Genomic DNA, 18829 nt, shown 5'->3' on the forward strand with positions numbered 1-18829 from the left:
ATTCAACAAACATTTACTGAAGTCTCACTTAAGGCACTTGGCTAAGTGCCTTAAGTGAGCTAGGCTGTAATGTGTTTATATAAAAATGTTAATAGGTTGGCAGTTTCTGGCTCATAAGCCCACCTAGAGTCTGGTGATAGGTTGTTTGCAGAGGAGAAACCCAACACATTCATTTTATGATCCGCTCTTGTAAAGGAAGTCCTGGGAAGTGGATTCTCCTACTGTACTTTCTCAACATCTCACAGATTCCTTCCCAGAGGGAGACCTGACAAGGGTTCACTTCTTCCAAAAAAAAAAAAAAAAAAATCCTCTTCCCTCCCCTCCATCACTACAATACTGTACTATATAGCATTATTTGAATAGAGTTACCAAAACAGCTCACAACATCACTTGAGGATAAGCTAGCATACATAGCAATAGGACCGGAAGTCCTATACAGCTTGGTGAGGCCAGACAGTCCTTTAGCTGTAGGAGAGGCATGAAGAGGAAGTAAGAATTTCCACTCACATGACCCCCTCATTCATAGGCTTGCACCTAAACACCAAACATAGTCCCTCGTTGGCCCTTATTTTATTAAATTCTGGGTGTATCTCGAACACCTCTTCCATTTAATATCAATAGAGCAGTATAATAGTCACACGGGAGCAGTTATTCTGCACCTTTATTGAAAGGCAGATACAGAAAGGCATCCACAAAGTTTCAATTTAGTGAGTGTGTGCCCACTGGAGGTAAGTCAGCAGATCTGCTGACTACACCACATGGTAGAGGAGTTGAGGAAGCTGAGACAAGTTGCCATGCAAGTAACTTAATCTGAAATCCATGAGAAAGGGGACAACTTGCTGGGTCCAAGGTCCTCAAAAAGCAACTCATCAAACAATAATAGGAACAGCATGGACACTTCCTTTGTAACATGGAACTAGGACACCACCCACATCTTTATATCAGAGGGGTCTGGGCAATGAATCATGGACAAATAGTCAGCAGTGCCCGAGAACCGCGTCTATAAAGCACAAGAGAGGGCAGAATTAGGAAGAGTTGGCAGTAGCACTGCCATGTTTTAACAATAATTAAAGTTTCTATGTCCTACCTTTCTGCTCTTAGTGACAGCTTCTCAGTCCAGTGAATTCTCTTTGAGTGTGTACTGCTTCTAGAAGATATTCATAAGTTCCTGTCTCCTTTATAAAATACTATATCTTTGACAAAAGATTCATGCAGAATACCTGTTTTGTGTACCTGATGAGAACATGTAAATATATGTATATGCCCAAATATATGTCTATATTGTACATATGTGTATGTGCATCTGTCTGAATATTGGAAAATCAAGTATGACATTTTTTCAAATGAGTGGTGATTGAGTTAAATAAAGGCTATAAAATGGCAGGGTTCTAATCAGTCCGAACTGTTTACAGTCACAATTTCCCTGAAGCCTCTGGAATTGCATGATGAATTGCCACTTTATATTAATTATAACTCATAAAGCAACATGAGGCTCTTGGCAGCCTGACTGCAGCCAGAGCCAACCAAGCCAGCAGTCATTAAAAGCTCAGTAAAACAGAGCTTTGCCTTAGTGACCAGCCAAACCACCAAGTTTTCAGGGGTTTGACACCACCCAATGAAGTTGTAGGCTTAGAGCTCACAAAACTGCTACTTGAAAATAATTCATTAAACAAGCGCTACAGACACGGTGACAGGTTTGGAGAGACCGTCCTGAGACAGAAGAACAGGATCCCTGCTGTCATGAAGTTGACAATCAGAAAGTTCTGTGGAGTGATGCGTTTTCTTTGGGATAGCAAGTTACTTTCCAGACTTTGCACCTCATTGGTGTAAGAGGGAAGCAGAAACTGGAATTACCTAAGTGCACCTTTAGTGAGAGGTAGTGGGCGCCCCAGCACCAAGCATTTGCTTAGGAACTGCTTTTATCGACTAAGTACCATTCTACCCAACAGCACAGATCTGGCTTGTTAAATGGCCCTAAGCATAACCATCCAAGGAACGCCCTGGAATCCTTTTAGCTCCAACATTCTTCTATCAGCTTGTGCTGCCGTTTAGCTCTTATCCAATAACTGGCAGGATGACGTTAAGGGAACTCATGTTTAAAATGGAGAACTCCTTTTGTGAATATTGGCCTCTGTCTCTTTAAGGCTGAGGCTTGGCTGTCATGCTACTTAATCTCTCACTGATAAAGTTATCATGTAACCCAGTGTCTGTTAAATGAGCTATAAAAAACACCTTAGAAATACAAGGGGATTGCACTGTGACCTGTAGGTCAAAATTAATTCTAGGTAAGAAGGCAGAGAAGGAAATACACTGGTTATTTCTATCCATATTCTGATCGTATTGATTTTGAATTCCTTTTCATGTCAGGGTTACAAGGAGAAAAAAAAAAAAAAAAAAGTGCTCAAGTTGCTGCCTCAATCTAGTGCTTGCGCCGTGCAGAAAACACCCCACCAAAAACTATAGGGCTGACCGTGAAGGGCAGACAACTTCGGCTGGGGAGAGGGGTGAAGAGCATCTGTTGAAATAAGAACCACCACCTAATTTATCAGCAAAACCAGGAAAACGCTGAGTGATAGGGGCTACTCTTAATAATCATGTTGAAACAACAGGTGCAAACCAGTAGTTAAGATGATCCTGCTTGAAAATCAAGTGATGTGAGGAGCCAACCGTCCTAGGAAAATCTAAAAATAGCTAAGACCAGAACACATCATGCACGCGCCCAAAGAAAACTGTCATTTGTATGTTTGCTGGAACAGGCCCCAGCTACCTCCAAAGTGAGAGGACACTACCTTTTCAAAACAGTAATTACTATTGCCCACAATACCTGGCAACTTAGGTTCAAATGTTGGATGAGGAAGTGCTTTTGCTAGACGTTATGTGTACAGCACCATGGAGCAGGAGGAAGCTCCTCCCCAGCCTGGTGTGGAAATGGACTAAGGAAGGGATAAGCCAGGAGAAGGTGTAAGAACTTTCAGGTAAAGGGACCAAGAGCCAGGGCACAGAGGTGCCACCATGGAGCTTTGGGGTGAATCTTAAGCAGCTCACTGGTCCTAGTGCAAGAAAAGGCATATCCAGGGCATATCTGGTTGGCTGGCCCCCAGCACATCCAGCCTGAGAAGGGTTTAACCAGGGTAGCAACGCGGTCAATATTTGATATTTAGATGAATCAGTGGCAGCTGCACAGAGGATGAAATGAAGACCAGTAGGGATAGTGAGACCAGTTAATAACACAAATACTTCAGGCAGCTATAAAATTAAGCCAGAGGGGTGTTCAAAACACTGTTATAGCACGGTAGGCCAAATATTACAGTAAGCTAGTTTCTGGAGCACAGGGGTGGTGGGATTTACACCCTAGTAAAAACTCCAGGGCTGGGATACGTCTTAACGCAGACATCCCAAATAACCCAAGTACAGGGAAGAGCTGGTTGGCAACGTGACTCCAAGGTTTTGTTTTTTTTAATTCTAAAACCAGGTAAATCTGAGCTTAGTTTGCCTCTTAAGAAAAACTCTTTGGTAGAAAAGAAGGGAATGAAATGGCACATAGGGATTTAAAAGAATCATGTGAGATCTTACGTTTGGTTGTTTCAGAGCTGCTCTGGACAGTTTGTTTATAATGAGGAGTTATCTAACTCTGAACATACTGTACGTGGCAATTAGAAGTCGTCATGGCAAGAAAAAAACCACAGCCAGCCTGCCGCAGCCAACACCAAAACAGCCAGGAACAGTAGGGAAAACATAGGGATGAAGGTGGGGTTTGCTTTTTATTATAAAAGAAAAAATAACTCCTCGGGAAATCTTAACAAAGGAAAAAAGTATTTCACACTCAGAACAGACACCAGGATACAAAATTACAAGTGTTTTGACTCCAGTCCTGTCCCCATCTCCCCAAAGAGCAGAGATGGGAAGGAGACAACTGAAGCAAACAAGCAATTCTGTAAAACAAAGACTTAAAATCCCTACAAATATGATTAAAATCCTGTTTTGCTTTTAAAAAATTTTTAATATATCAAAAGGCCTGCTTTAGTGACATGCTACTCCCACCAGAAAATAACCCCAATACCCCCTTGTCAATAACATGCTCAAGTTGACCAGCCAACTCATATTTCTACACCCCTGTGTGTACATGTGTACCTTTTAAATCAAAGCCACGGGGCTCGGGTGACTGCTGCTGCTGTTAACGTGCTTCCACCTGTTAACTGACCAATGTCCACCCCCTCCAGAAGGGTGGACAGGGCACAGAGAAACCCTTCAGTGGTAGTGAGGGAGTAACAGCTCCAAATAGCCACCTTTTCAAGCACCGCCACCCTCACCCCCATTCAAAAGGAGATCCTTGTTTCTAATCAGACAACTCCCCTCAAATTTGGCTCCCGGTGACCAGAATGGTTTTTTTCTAAAACCACACCTATCTGCACACCCATATATATCATTTTTTTGTTTTTGCATTTAAATATAAAAATACTACTCTGCTTTGTTATAAATGGAGAACCAAGCAATGAGAACTTTTTCTTCTAAGGTAGGGCTATCCATCCCAGCCTTTTATGCTGAGCTTGTCTTCAAGTGAGGGCATTCAGCTCCAGGCAAGGGAAGCACACCAGGGTAAGGGCATTTTCCTGCCTGCCTGACTCCCACCCTTTCCTCGCTCCTAATTCTCACTTTTATTAGAAAGCTGGTTATCTTTTAAGAACTGGAACTTCCCACTGAGAGAGGGGACATCTAACCTCACCTGGGAGTAAGCCTAGCTCCCCCATCCCCTTCAGCTACCTGAAGAAAAAGTCCTTCCCCTCCCTTCACAAATACTATGCTCACTGTCCGGATAGCTACGCCTATTGGACAAACACACCTGATTAAATGGAAGCAGTGGTTATGTTTCCCCACCCCACCTCCCCACTAACACACTAGAAAGCTTCAGTGATGGGGGGGAAAAGGGTGTATGTGTGTGTGAAGAAATTAAGAACCTGACCCCTCTATCCTGGCCAAAGAAAGCAAGAGATATTAACTGGGCATGAGGAATAAGAAAAAGACCTTGATGTTCCGCCCTTTGAGTTACAGCTATTATGACAATCGAGAGTGGGTGAGAGTGGGAGTGGGATGAGGAATTAGAAGGGGTTCCATGGCTGCCAGGCTAGTCCACTTAGTTTTTGTACTGGAAGGGCTCGTCGCCAGTTTCGTTGAGAAGACATGTGCGGATGAGGGCTTCTGTCACCGCAAACGGGTCACAGTTGGCAGAAGGACGACGGTCTTCAAAGTAACCCTTCTTCTCCTGGCCGACAGTCCGGGGAATGCGGATGCTGGCGCTCCGGTTGGCCACGCCGGCAGAAAAGTCGTTGATGTTGGAGGTCTCGTTGAATCCAGTCAGGCGGCGGGCATTGTCCAGGCCCCCCTTGGGATCGTAGGCTCGGATGTGGTACTGGTGCCTCTTGCTCAGTCTCTCGATGGACTCCTCAATGTACCTAGAGGCAACAGAAAAGATGGGGGTCTGACCTGCTGCCAGGAACTCTGCCCTGCAAGGGCAGAGGAGCAGGTATGGATGCAAGAATGGAGTGACTTATCTATCAGTCTTTTCCCAGTTTCCAGTTCACCTCAATATATCCCCAGGAGAGCATCATACCTTGTTACCTGTGTGTCCCAGGGCTCAGAACGGTGCGGGACACACAGTCGATAACATTTGTTGAATGAAAAGATCCTAATCAAAGACTTTCTCTGACCCATGAGCATCAATTAGGTATTGTTACTAATTTAGTTCTTTAATAAAGATTTTCCAATGCCCTTCATCTATGTCACCTTTTCGGTCACCACCCTTCCATTCTATTCCTAGAGAATTTGGGGGCACTTTTCAGACAGCAACAACATGATAGGATTAGATGACAACTTTTGAAGCCAACTGACAAGAGCTAAGGTACGAGCATCCTCATCCTAACACATCAAATCCTTGGCAAGTATTCCTGTATTCTTGCACGGTGAGTAAGCTGGCCCCAGCAGGAGAAGGTACTCACTTCAGACCGTTCTCCTCTCGCATGGCCTTGGTGCTGAAGTTGGTGTGGCAGCCGGCACCATTCCAGTTCCCAGGAATAGGCTTAGGATCAAAGGTTGCTATCACTCCAAAGTCTTCACACACTCGATGCAGGATGAAACGGGCCACCCAGAGGTGATCTCCCATGTCGATTCCTTCACAGGGTCCTACCTGGAATTCCCACTAGAGAGAACAAGAAGGGTGGCCTTTAAAATAAAGACAACTGCTCACCCCACTCCGAAGCCCTGAAGCTGGCTCCTTTCTCACCTTGTGGGTTTTGGGTTAAGGAATGGAACATCTGCAGCCCTTGTTAGCAAAAGTCCCCCACTTGCCCACAGGTGGGGAAAACGGTGGACTAGAGCCATTTACCTGGGCGGGCATGACCTCGGCGTTCGTCCCCGCGACCTTGATGCCGGCATACAAGCAGGCCCGGTAGTGAGCCTCCACGATATCCCTGCCGTAGGCTTTGTCCGTTCCCACGCCACAGTAGTATGGACCTGCAGAGGCATCAAGACGAAATGTCAAGAGGGAAATCCAGCACATCCCTTTCCACCTAAGATGCACGGCCCAAAGTGAGACATCAGAAAGCTCTTAATGCTGGCTCTCTAGAATCACTGTACCTGCCTTTACCCAGAAATGGGGCAAGACAGTGGGGCAGGGGGGCTCCTCTTAGCTGTAGCTTCAGTGGAGCCCAACGTTTTCCCTCAATGTTAATATCTAAACATCCATGTTTGGATTTGGGTAACGTGAGGGCCAGTACTATTTCAGCCAGTCTTAGGGATACTCCCACAGCTGTTTGATCCACAAGGAGTCACTGCCATCTCTGGCAAGAGAGACTTCCGTCATCAATTAATTAAGCAACTGCGATAAGTCATCTCTCACCAAGGGGACTTACCTTGAGGCCCAGGGAAGCCGTTGGAAGGCCAGCCAAAAGGGTGCCCGTCTGTGCCCATGAGAGTGTATTCCTGCTCCATTCCAAACCAGGGGTGTTGATTGCTCACCATGTCCATTATGCGTTTACAGGTATGCCTTAAGTTGGTCTCTAAAAAAAAGAATCAGCACGCCTTTAGAGACATATGGACAAATACAGTGATGGGGAGAAGGTCTTTAGAGTCTGCGCAGCTTAAGTGTTGATTATAAGCACAACTGACCCAGTGTAAAACCTTTCTGTGTCCCATCAACGTATGAGGGGAAAATGGGAGAAGCTGTAATTAAACGTATGTAGGGAGATTCCCCAAACACTTTCGTTACACCCAAGTCACATGACAGTGGATCTAGAACAGAGCAAATTTTCACCTTCTTGGCACCCTGGCCACCTCTCAAGTACCAAGGGTTAAGCACTGAAACCCTCTCTTCACACGACAGTTGCTTCTAGATGTGAGACTTATTCCACTTTCTTGGGCATTTAGAGCCAAATCTACCAATTTTTATTGAGAGAATCGTGTGTATTAGGAGCCTTACATTCCAGGTGAGAAGATTAAGTGCTGAGTTACATAGTATTGGCTGGTGGAAAAGAAAAACATTAAAACGAGATGAGCTCAACTGGAAACAATTTCCAAGCCAGAAGGGAACTTTAAAATAATACAGACTTATTACTGACTGCTTAGCTATGTCCCAGAAACCATTTTAAGGCCCTTATGTTAAAGAAAACCCACAACTGAGTGTTCATTAACAACCCTGGGGTGGGTATTACCAGTCTCCATTTTTACAAGTGAGAAAATGAGGCCCAGTGATGTTAGGAGGCTCACCCAGGTTATAGGACAAGTAGTCGAGCAGCTAGGACACTCTTGACTGTTTTGGCTACAGAGCTCACGCCCTTTACCACACTATGATACTGCCCCTTAAAACAAAGACAATTAAGAATTAAGTTCCAGAGTCACTAAGTGACTCGCCAAAAAGCCTCACTGGCAAAGTGCAGCAAGAGACTTCCCAGAAGGCAGACTTCAGCTGAGTTCAAAAAGATGAATAGCCAAGAATTAGGAGCAACAGGCAGGCCTGACTGACAAAACCCAAAGGTGCAGTTACAGCAAACCTTGAGGTAAACAGGTGTTATCAGTGAACGAAGATGCTCACATTTTAGTCAGTGGACAGACAGAGAAGAAAATAAGCTGTCTGGAATGAAGTGACAACCGATCACGTACGTAATACTGTTCTCGATTATTTGCCCATATTAAACTCACAGAACCCTCCGAACAACTTTATGAAATGGATTTTATTATTTTCCTCATTTTAAATTTGGGAAAATTGAAGTATAGGGGGTAAATAACTTCCCAAAGTTCGTAGCCAGTAAATTGCAGATCCAGAATTCAAACCCAACATTCTAACTTCAGAATCCATGTTCTTAAATCTACAGGTAGGCAGGAGGGGCTGTGTCACGGGGGACTCCACCAAGCAAACAGATTTAGAAATCAATGTCATTTTATGCAACAACGGGGGACCGTGGGAGAACGGCCCACATTACCTCTTTGAATGAGGAAGTTCAAGGTAGAGATGCCAAGTCCAATCCCCCAGACTCCTGAAATAGTATAGCCTTCCCATCCCTGATTTTGGAATACCCTCTACTTCTCGTTTACAGCACTCACGGATGAGGGTGGGAGCATCCATACCTATTCTATACGCACCTGCAGGCTTTCGGTTGTACTTGAAGACTTCACAGAACACCAGCTTGTTGGGGTCCTTGCGGAAAGGATCCCGAAACATGGCAGCAGGAACGAGATACATGTCACTGTTGGAGCCTTCAGACTGAAAAGTACTAGAGCCATCAAAATTCCACTCAGGCAACTCTGGGGTTAAGAGAGAGGGGAAAATTACGTTAAGAGGTACAGCAGTTTTCCAGGCAAGAACACAGCCCCTCACTCACCTTTTCATTTCTAAAGATCTACACTCTTTTCCAGAAAGTCAGTGAGGCATGACTGCCACTATTAATATGACATCTGACACCCTGACATCTGCATGTAGCCCTACAGTCCTGAGTTCTAACAAGATTGTTGCATCCCTTCCTTAAAAGAAATAACAACCTAGGAGTGGCGTTTCATCCCTAACTATGTCTTTCGGACACCATGGAGATAAACAGAAAGATTCTGACATCAGCAGTGAGTCGGTCATCACTTAAAATGTTGAAATAGGAGAAACAAAGACTCTCGGTTTCCTCACTAGGCCATCTGTGTTGCTCCCTTCTCTAATTCAAACCCCCACTATGTCTATGGACTATGCTAGCTTAAGCTGTATCCTTATTTTATAGATGAGGAAACAGACAACTAGCAAGATGACTTATTCAGGGATGCTCCCACATCACTTCCCACTTCCCACTATATTTTAAAGATCAGTTTCTTCCTCTCTCCAGCTGACTATGAGTCCTCCGAAGGCAGAGACCAAACTCTTACCTTGTAGCCCCAGTCCCTGTCCAATACCTGCCACATAGCAGGTGTACAATATATGCTTTATATCATGGTCATTCATTCATTCACTCAAATGTGAACGCTATTAGAAGAGGAAGCTATCCTAAAGGTGGTAGTTTTTCTATTCTGATCCCTTTCCAGAAGGAAGAGGTCTATGGCTTGTTCTAGACCAAAAAATGAAGGTCACAACTCGTGGGATAAGCAATCAGATGATTTCACAATTTCCCAAAGCGGCATCAACTGAAAACATATGATGGCTAGTCCTATTTAGAAACTACTTTAGGGTGTTAGGGTATTTGCTTTGCATCTAGAATCCCAGTGATACATGAGTCTGAAACAGTATTCAGAGTTTGTAAAGTCGGAGGTACAGTCTGGTAAGAGCAGGGGTTTTAAAACTGGGTTCCTTGAGGTGCTTTAGAGCCAACTAAGTAGGGATACCCAAAGTCAGCTCCCCTCTCCCTCCCAAACCAGACTTTTCATCTTCTGTCTTCTATATACTGGCTTACACGCAAGATTCCATTTAAATAAAGGGATCCATTGTTGCCCTGCCTTGAGGCAGTGTAGGAGCTTAATTTTGACTGAATGAAGTCTGCAAAGCCCTGCCTTAGAAAAGCTTTCCAAACAGAACAATAAAGAGGCCAAATCTAGTGGCTTGGTCTCAGGCTGCGGCCCACCCCTATGCGGCCCCCCACCTGGTCATCTCACCTTCTATACTCTTGGGCTCACTGTCCAGGGTCCGGGTCTTACAGCGCAGACCTTCTCCCGTACCGTCAATCCAGATATACATAGCTTGGACTTTATCACCCTGAGGCAGGGACATGTACACCTGCTTGATGCCTTTGTTCAATTGGGAACTCGCCGAGGTGGCCATGGTGGAAGATGTTCTAGAGAGAGAGAAAAAAAAAAAATTAAGAACACGAATTCCAAACAGATCCTCTGTAGCAATGACTCAATAAGAACGACAATGAAATCAACAGTGGGAGTGGTGACCCCTCTCTTTAGAAGTCACACACTCAAAGGTGTATTTATTTACTCTGCTTTTAGGAGCATTCAAGTTTTCTATTCTACAAAAATCTCCTTATAAGCTTCCTCAAGCTAGAATCTACATTTGTGAGGGCTAAGCTCTATTTTCTCAGTGTAGTGGAGGTAGGGGAATTGTTCTAGGGGGAAAAACCCAATCAAGAACACCAAAAAAGAAGATACAAACATTCAGAAGTTTTCGGAACAGATATGGTCTCCTAACACAAGTAAAATCTAGACACAGAAAGGCTTGGCTCTCCCCTTTGCCTTGCATCCAAATGGGCATCTCAATAAAAAACCTTTTGAAGACTCCTTCACCCCTCAGACAAAACCCCACACATTTTGCTGGTAGGATAAAACAAGTGGGCTAGCTAGAAGATTTAAAAGGCTGGTAGCTTCCTAAAAGCACTGCAGTCATCATATCACCAAGATGTAGAAATAGCTGATTCAAGTTTTCTACGATGCACGCTGCCTTAATTTCCATCAGTCAGAGGCAAAGATCCCGCTTCAGAAGGTACGTTGAGAAAGACATTCTGAGAACTTTCCAAGGAGGGAAATTCCCACTTCTAAATCAAAAAGATCTGGAGTTTCAAAAGCTGAGGCATGCTAGAAGCTGCAAGCCACCACAGAACCTCTGAAAGGCAAACTCTGAAGCCAAGAAACCAGCCTCAACCCAAGAGGAAGCGGTTCTGCCCCTTCCTCCCCCCACTCCCTCAGTGGCCCAGGGTGGCTGGAGAGGGAACACATTGTTCTCCAACAACTTGGGCAACTCTCTGAAGTACAGTGACAAAGTTTCTACGGGCAACCATCCATGTTTGCCCAGCAGAAAACATAACTGCTTCTGCTTATAACAGCCTCACCCTTCCACAAGGGGAGAGGACCTCACCTGTCTAGTCATCCTATTAGAGGAGAACAAACACCTTTGCCTACAAGCAGCTATAAGACTTGTTATGTCAAACCCCACTCCTGTCTCTGCCTATTAAGTCCAGAAGCAACAATTCCCTGATCCCTCCAGCTCCCACTTAATGCTACAACCCAGTTTCCAGCTTTCATCCCCAGCGTGTTACACCCCCAACATCCAGCCACACTTTCTCCCTTAAGACTCTTGGTTTCGGATCTTGTGCTGTTTTCCGTGAGACGAGTTGGTGCCAACAGCCTAGTTGTTTACTGTTATCAACTGGTGCCAACGCGTGCCTAGTTGACTCGGTGGGGAGAAAAATGAGATTCTGAAATTTTGGGCTGTTTCTGCAGCTGCCACCGGCTGGGCGCTCTTTCCTGCCTCTTCACTCACCCCAGCCACTGAAGGTGTTTAACTGTATCGTTGGAATTGCCCTCTTTGGCCCTTCTCTTTTTGGAGTGGGGTTCGAGCCTGTCCTCCTTGTCTGATTCTCGCTGGTCCACGCACCGGTGCTTTCGGGGCGAGGGAGACGGACCTGAAGAGGAAGACGCAGAGCGATCCGGGTCGGACCCGGACGCGCAGGAAGACGCAGATGGGTGGCTGAAGGTCTTAATCTTGATTCGAGATTTCTCTCCCGAGTTCACTGAATAGGCAATGAAGCCATAGCTGTTGGAGCAGGACTCCGAGGACCCTGATTCCAGGTCGTCTTCACGTTCTTTCACTGTCCTCTTCAAGCACTTGCGGCCCGGGGAGAATCCCCCCGCGCCGTCCCTAGGGCAGTTGGGATTATCCACTTTGAGAACAGCCCGTCGGGCCCCGGTCGGGATCTCAGGGCCTGGCCAAGGGGGCCATATACCTCCTAGGGCCTAGGCTGGGGGAGGGGGTGGGGGACGGGGGCGTCGCGGGAAGGACAGTGCGCCGCGGCCGTCTCTACCCGGCCAGAACTCTCCACTGGCCGCGCCCGCCGCCACGCTGCAACCCGGGGTCCCCATTGTTCAGTCACAGTGGCAGGCCCCCGAGACCGCGCGGCCAGAGTTGACCGCACCACTAGCCACTCGCCTCAAAAGAGGTATCTAAAAGGTCATCAAGACCACGACGATCGCCAAGGCCTGCCACCGCGAGGAAGAGGGCGCGCTCCTACCACCAGGCCACTCCATCCACCACGCACAGCACGCCACCGAGCGACCTCCAGGGGCGGCGCTTTGAGCCGCAAGCGGCCAAAAGAAGATCAAAACAAGTCCCCGCCTTCCTCAATGCCTGGCGACCGGCGCACCCCACCATCGCCAACCGAGACCCGCCGGGAACCAAGGTGGTGAAAGCCTGCGCGGGCCAAGGCGCAGACGAGGGCGGGAATGTTCCTTGGAAAGGGCCGAACTCCAAGGCCCCGCGGTGCGGCTCGGGAGGCGGCGGGGGCGGCACACGTCACCTCCGGGTGCCCTTGGCTGGCGGGCCGCTTACCTGGGAGGGCGAGCAGGCGTCAGGGCGGGCAGGCCGCGAGAGCGAGGTGCGGAAAGGACAGGAGAGGAGAGGAGAGGAGGCCGGGTGTGCTACTCAGGCGCTCCGCTCTTCTTCCATCCTCGGCTCTGCAGGGCCGCTCGCCGCCCGGCACCCTTTATCCGCGGCCGGAGCCGCCCCCGGCGCCTTGATTGGCTCCCAGCGGCCGGGAGCCAGGGTGGATCGGCTGACGCGCGCCGGGGCCCCGCAACCATTGGGCGAGCGGCCGAGCGGGCGCCGCCCGGGAGGGGGCGAGCCGGCTGGGAAAGAAAGAAAGGGAAAGGGCCGTGGGGGAGGGGCGCTGGGAGAGGGGAGGGGGCGCTGGTGGGGAGAGGAGGGGAGGGACGGAAAGGAGGCGGGCTGCGTACGGAGAGGCGATTTCCTGCAAGGAAGCACCCGGCCTCCCCGAGCTGCCGCTCGCCGCGGCGGGGCGTCCCCGCAGCCCTGACCCGGGTCTGGCAGCTCCCCAACAAACCGCCCTTGGCCTCCGCCCCTGCAGCCCTCAGGTTGAATCGTTTTGCCAAAGAGTGCTCTCTTTCAGTAGGTCTTATTGCAGACCCTACAACTCCCTGAGAAAATTCTGAGCCACGGAAACATAAATTTGCCTTTGCTTGTTAGACGACATCCCCCTCCCCCGATCCCCTTTTCTATGCTCCTGTCAAGTTGAGAGAGGCGCGGGGCGCAGGAGCCGGGCAGCTCTGGGCCTGCCTGGGCGCTGGAGGACCGCGGGCCTGCGCAGAGGGCAGCGCAGGTTGGAGGCTGCCCGGGTTAGGACTGGAAGGAAGAGCCCGCTCTCGGTGGGTTTGGGGAAGTGACCAGAAGTCCGCGATCTCACATTTATAATCAAAGTGCTGTGTATATCATCCATAGAGAGGATCCTGGGTGCTGTAGAAACAGTCGAGAGATCTGTGTGATTCCTCCTCTGTCACACCTAAAGGCAAGTCTCTCAGCCTCTCTGGGCCCAAGTTGGCTGGTCTGCAGGTAAAGGTCTTCAAAAAGAGGACCTTTAGAGTCGCCCAGGAGATTTGAAATTCTGTGTGCAAACTTCCCCAAGGGCAGCTGAAAGGAAAGGGAGGGCTTTGCATGCCCCCTTCAAAGCCCAGGGTACTTAGAAAATTTAGAATTCCTTAAGCAGATACTCTCAGGTATTGCTTTTCAGGTAATTTATTGCACCTTCTTTTTAATCTGGAAAGTGAGAATCGGTACCCCTTCCTCCTCTCAGCCTTGCTGTGAAAATGTACAAGTGAACACAATCTTGAAATAGATACTTGTCAACAGGTGCACAATAATTATTATACCAGTTCTGTTAATTATTCTGTTTTTATTCTCTGAAAACCACCTGACAGTGTCTAGCCTTTAGTGCATCTTTCAGGAGCCTCAGTATTTGAGACTTTGAGATTTTTCTGTTCGAAGACCAAGAAGTCATGCTTCCAGTGCTTTTGGAAGAGGAAGGGAGGAAATTTGTTCTTCTGGTTATTTTTTGTACCACAAATATGGAAAAGAAATGTTGCTTGTGACCACACACACATAACTTGGCTTCTTCGGTCAACATCCTTTCCCTTTCAGAGTGTGTTCTAACACTGTAGTGCTTTAAAATGACAGATGCAGTATTCAGCTCAAATGGCTTTTTGGTATGTTTCAGACAGGTGCCATTCTGGACTGGCGAAGGCACCTTACCCAGTGTAAGGGATTCCATGTTGGGTTTCAGTGCTGCGTGTTGGAGTGTTATGATGTGCTTGTTAGAAGCTAGGCTTCAGGTCAGCCAAACCTAGGTTCAAATCTGGGCTTTTCCTCCTTCCAGCTTTGTGTTGGCTTAGTTACTCAGCCACAGGAAGACTCAGTTTCCTTCCAAAATATTGTAGGGATTAATTGGGACAGCATATGCAAATGAATGAGGCTTGTACCTGGAACATAGTTTAGGAAACAGTAATATTATTATAGGCTAAGATAATATGAAGAGATTGGATTCTTTCTTTCTTTTTAGCTCAGAGACAACAGAAATTTATTTCTCATGGTTCTGGAGGCTGGAAGTCCAAGATCAAGGCGCTAGTAGATTCAGTGTCTGGTGAAGAACCACTTCTTTGTTCAGGGGTGGTGTTTCCTTGCTGTGTTCTCACATGGTGGAATGGATTCTTTCTTTCCCCATGACAACCGGTTACGGACAACTTTCTAACTCAGTGTAATGTTCCTCTCTTAGTTTTATGAGAGTGGGCTTAGACCTGGTAACTGAGTAAAGTGTCTTCATTCCATTTCTTTCTGTAAAGTCTTGAGTTTAAGTGGTTGAGGAGGGGAATTGAGGAGTGTCCTTGTTTAAAAAGATGTTGATTTCCAGCTGCCAAAAGGCCTCAGCATAAACCAGAGCCTCCTACTTACGCTTATCGCCTCCAGCACCTGAGGTAGGGATGGCAAACATACTAAACAATGGAATAGTAGAAGCAAGTGCAGTTTTTAAAGCATATGGTATATTTTGCCCTGTGAGTCCTGCTTCCCTTGTTAGGTATCTTAACCTCCTTGAGCAGCTTCTTCGTCTTGTGTCCCCCAATAGCATCCAGGGTGAGTGTTCAGTAAATGATTGTTGACCACACCGAAATGACAGCGACACCATCAAGAGAACATGTGCTTTGAGCTGCTTTTCCAAGAATGGAAATAGATTTGCTTTGATCCGTTCATGTGACCAGGGACATACTTTGTGAGGGTTAGCGACATAATATGTGACTGCAGAGTCTTTCAGGAGGGAACAAGAGGCCCTGTCCTCCTTGCCCGCCTCGCACTTACTTAAACCAACAGAAACAGGGTCCAAACGAGTCCAAAGACTGATCAGGGAAGCTTAAAAGTGTATGAGGGAAGAAGAAACAGGAAAAAAATAAAGGCCTGTAACTAATTGGTTCGCCCCCAGGAACCCAGACTGTGCTTTTGGAGAAGTTAAAAATGGAACAGCCTGTTTCATCCAGTTTGACTTTGCTGTGTCTGCTGAGCTTTGTTCTCCTTCCTTTTCTTCCCTAAATTGCCACCCACCCCCATTCCCCACCCCCTCCAGGAAAAGAACATTAGAATGCTTGAACCCATGAACCCTTCTATCTCTTGGTACACTCAGTATCAAAGCCCACAGGGGATTCTATTACACGTGCTTTGAAGTCAGGCTTTTCTAACCTAGCATAGAGTATCTATGCCCAAGGAGTGGGAGAGCAATATTACAGGTCAAGATTTTGTTCCAAATCTAAGAAATGTCCGGGGACTGAAAGCATTTCTTCAATGTTGTTCTGTTGTCTGAAATAAAGGCCTTGTCTTGGGTGGGCTTTACCTGTCAGTTCACCTCTCAGTTTCTTTCTCTCTTTTGTGAAGGACATATTCTCATTCTGTGGCCTGAAAGACCTTAATCTGGCAATCTCAGGTGCCTTCCCAGGGCTCTCATGGTTTGCCTTGCACTCCTTAGAGACAAGATATGGGGTAGGGCCCAAACAGACCCAAACGTTCAGCTATAACATGCAGTTTGGGAAATGGCGTTTTCCCCATATCTGAATGATTTCAATAGGCATTCAACAGAAAAACCCTTTCATTGGGCTAAAGAGACATAGCTGAGACCCATGCTTGAGAAATACCCTAGAAACCCAACCCCAAATTGTAAACTATTTTTGGTTTTAAATAAACCATCACCAGTTCTTTCCAAAAGAATAGACTATCATATAATCTTGAAACAGAAAGAAAACAAAAAAGAAGAAAATAAACAGCTTTGGAAGTTAATATCATTCCTCTTAAGCCAGATTTAAGGAAGAAGCTGCAGTTGACCAAGCTTTCGGAATTCACTGTACAATTAAAGCAGTCCAGCTTTTACCTCAATTCAGTATCTAACCCCGAACACAGTGACATTGTTCTTTATATCCTTTCTGATTGTTTGATATCCTTAAACTCAGGTGAGGAAATTAGAAGGTCAAGTCTCAGCTATGTTTTATTAGCCTGATTTAAGTTTTGTTGAAGGTCCCCGGAAATCACTTGACTACAGGGAATATTCCATATCCCAAACTGCACGTTGTGGCTGACGTTTTGGGTCTGTTCGAACCCTACCCTAAATCTTGTCTCCAGTAGGAAACTGCTTGCAGGGTTGGGAAGAATTAAGTTCATCTTAGCTAATAACATGGGCAAATAAGTCCTTTTGAGAAAATTAAAGCCATGCCATTCTAGAATTAGATCTTCACATTAGTCTATCTTAAAAACAAGGAAACTTGGTGCAGTATTTCCCAGCCCTAGTGTGCTTCCAAGGTGTCACTCCCTTGAGAACATTATGCTCTTTCCTTTCCTTTAGTCTCAGGCTGTGGACGATGCTGTCCTTGGTTACCACCTCTAAAACACTGAAATCCCTACTGTACCCACTTAAATAGATGGTGCAGGGGCTGGCCAGTTCACCTCTGACTCCTATATTGTGGCTTACCTAGCACCTTACATATAGTAGACGTTCAATATATTTGTGAACAACTAGATTACCAGAAACAAAACTGCTTTATGGCAGGGTTTATTTAGAAGAATCTTTGGAGATCATTTTGCATATTTAATAATCCCCTAGTTTCATTCTTTTGTGAATCGGATTTTCATACATAAAAAACTTTGTTTCTTAGTCTCAATGTATGTATGGATCTGTCTTTATTCCCTAGATCGATGGGGACATTCTTGAAGCTTATAAAAATGTTTAGGAGATTTAGCACTGCAGTCAAAAAATTATTTAGATAGGAGTGTGTTCTTTAGTTGGTACTTTTCCCAAAGATATCCTCAACTGCGTCCACGACCTTTCTTCCTCTTTCACTCCCATCCCGTTAGTTGATTTGAATCCTTGTGTATTTCACGTTCACATGCCAAATTTTAACGGGAAACAAATAGCCATGGGGTATGTTTTCTGGATACTTGGGCAATACTTATTCTGGTTCTGTATTTTTCCTGACCTCCTTTCCCCTCCCCCATTTTTAAACCGGTTCTGGAGACTTGTTTACCGGGATGGAGATAAAAGAGGCTTGGCTGGGGTGGTGTGAACCTAGTGCCCTCTGGTGGAATTTTGGGAGACTTACATCTCCCCAGAAGCTTAAGAGTGGGAAGTTGTTTTCTTGACAGGCCTTCCAGTGGAGAGAGCCTCTCTGTTATAGCTCAAATATAGTGAATTAATAACACGCAAGTTTATTACCTATACTGGGTATTTAAGAGATATTATCTTGGAGGTATCAATTGATTACCAGAAGTTTCTTTATCCTTATAAAGATAGGCCTCAAATGACTAGAAATGGGTGGCTAGCAGCATCTGTGCTTTTCCATCTTCTCCCATCAGGGTGTACCAGAGGAGAAAAGAAAGGTAATGAAAAAGCGTCTAGGAACCAAGGGTTAAAGGAGCATGGCAAGGATCAGAAAACTTGGTCACAAACAAGTCTTATCCTTAGCCCTCACTCGGCTCTGAGCCCAGAAATTTAAGACCCAGCCAGAAGTTGAGAATCTGCCAGACTTTCAGTCCCAAGGGATACTGGGGGGGGGGGGGGGGGGGGGGCGAGGGGAAGAGAGAAGGCTGGAGGGGCTGGGGGCGAAGAGGGAGAAGGGCTGGGTGGTGGACAGATGGACAGAAAGTGTGACATAGACACACTCTCTGGGGGGGCGGTCTGGAGTATTTACACCATGCTGCTTGCTTCAGCTGGGCCTTCTGGCTGACCTTTTTACTTTCTTTCTGTCTTGCCTCACACCAGCTCTAAGACTTGGGCAAGTCAACCTGCTGAGTCTGTTTTCTGAAGGTTCCTTATAGAAATTCTTGTGAGGATTAAAAAACAATTAACAGTAAATAATTCAGAAACAGAGTAGTGGATTTTGTTATCCCAAGAATGAGGAAGAGTGGACCCATGACGAACGAAGGAGATGACTGAGGCTTTAGAACGATTGGCATCTTGCAGAGTTTCACGGAACCTTGGACCTGTCTGGCAACACATTTAGAAGAAATAGGGGTAGGTGGAGATTCTGGAAGCAAATAAGCCTTTATTAAGCACCA

General features: G+C 46.3%; 2 protein-coding genes across 4 annotated transcripts in view; one reads left to right on the plus strand and one right to left on the minus strand.

The window, feature by feature from the left end:
* Positions 1-3742: 3742 nt before the first annotated feature.
* On the minus strand, positions 3743-12911 carry GLUL (glutamate-ammonia ligase). 3 transcript variants are annotated; one of them, XM_019735502.3, is made up of 8 exons: positions 12785-12911; positions 11720-11861; positions 10114-10292; positions 8632-8793; positions 6906-7052; positions 6380-6507; positions 5994-6193; positions 3743-5450 (listed from the first exon to the last, which is right to left on the minus strand). In XM_019735502.3, exons 3-8 carry the CDS (start codon positions 10277-10279, stop codon positions 5132-5134), a joined length of 1122 nt encoding a protein of 373 aa, XP_019591061.1. In that variant the 5' UTR covers positions 10280-10292; positions 11720-11861; positions 12785-12911; the 3' UTR covers positions 3743-5131. The 3 variants fall into 3 exon arrangements, with proteins under 3 accessions (XP_019591061.1, XP_019590979.1, XP_074178293.1); XM_019735420.3 differs by lacking the exon at positions 11720-11861; XM_074322192.2 differs by lacking the exons at positions 11720-11861; positions 12785-12911 and adding an exon at positions 10855-11073.
* RGSL1 (regulator of G protein signaling like 1) overlaps positions 12524-18829 on the plus strand; it is an 88700-nt gene continuing 82394 nt past the window's right edge. Inside the window, exon 1 of the mRNA XM_074322193.2 lies at positions 12524-12635. The gene's annotated coding sequence lies outside the window, so the exon portion shown is untranslated. The remainder of the gene's footprint in view (positions 12636-18829) is intronic.

The sequence above is a fragment of the Rhinolophus sinicus genome, chromosome 11, assembly GCF_057876585.1.
Source record: "Rhinolophus sinicus isolate RSI-liver-muscle chromosome 11, RSI-T2T, whole genome shotgun sequence".
In the NCBI taxonomy this organism is placed as follows: Eukaryota; Metazoa; Chordata; class Mammalia; order Chiroptera; family Rhinolophidae; genus Rhinolophus; species Rhinolophus sinicus.

Excerpts from the sequence above, each read along its gene's own strand:
- GLUL (XM_019735420.3), bottom strand. The coding sequence starts at position 10,279 with ATGGCCACCTCGGCGAGTTCCCAATTGAACAAAGGCATCAAGCAGGTG. Across the intron at positions 8,794-10,113 it reads TGAGCCCAAGAGTATAGAAG|AGTTGCCTGAGTGGAATTTT; the intron begins GTGAGATGACCA and ends TCTTAACCCCAG. Across the intron at positions 5,451-5,993 it reads CGAGAGGAGAACGGTCTGAA|GTACATTGAGGAGTCCATCG; the intron begins GTGAGTACCTTC and ends TGTTGCCTCTAG.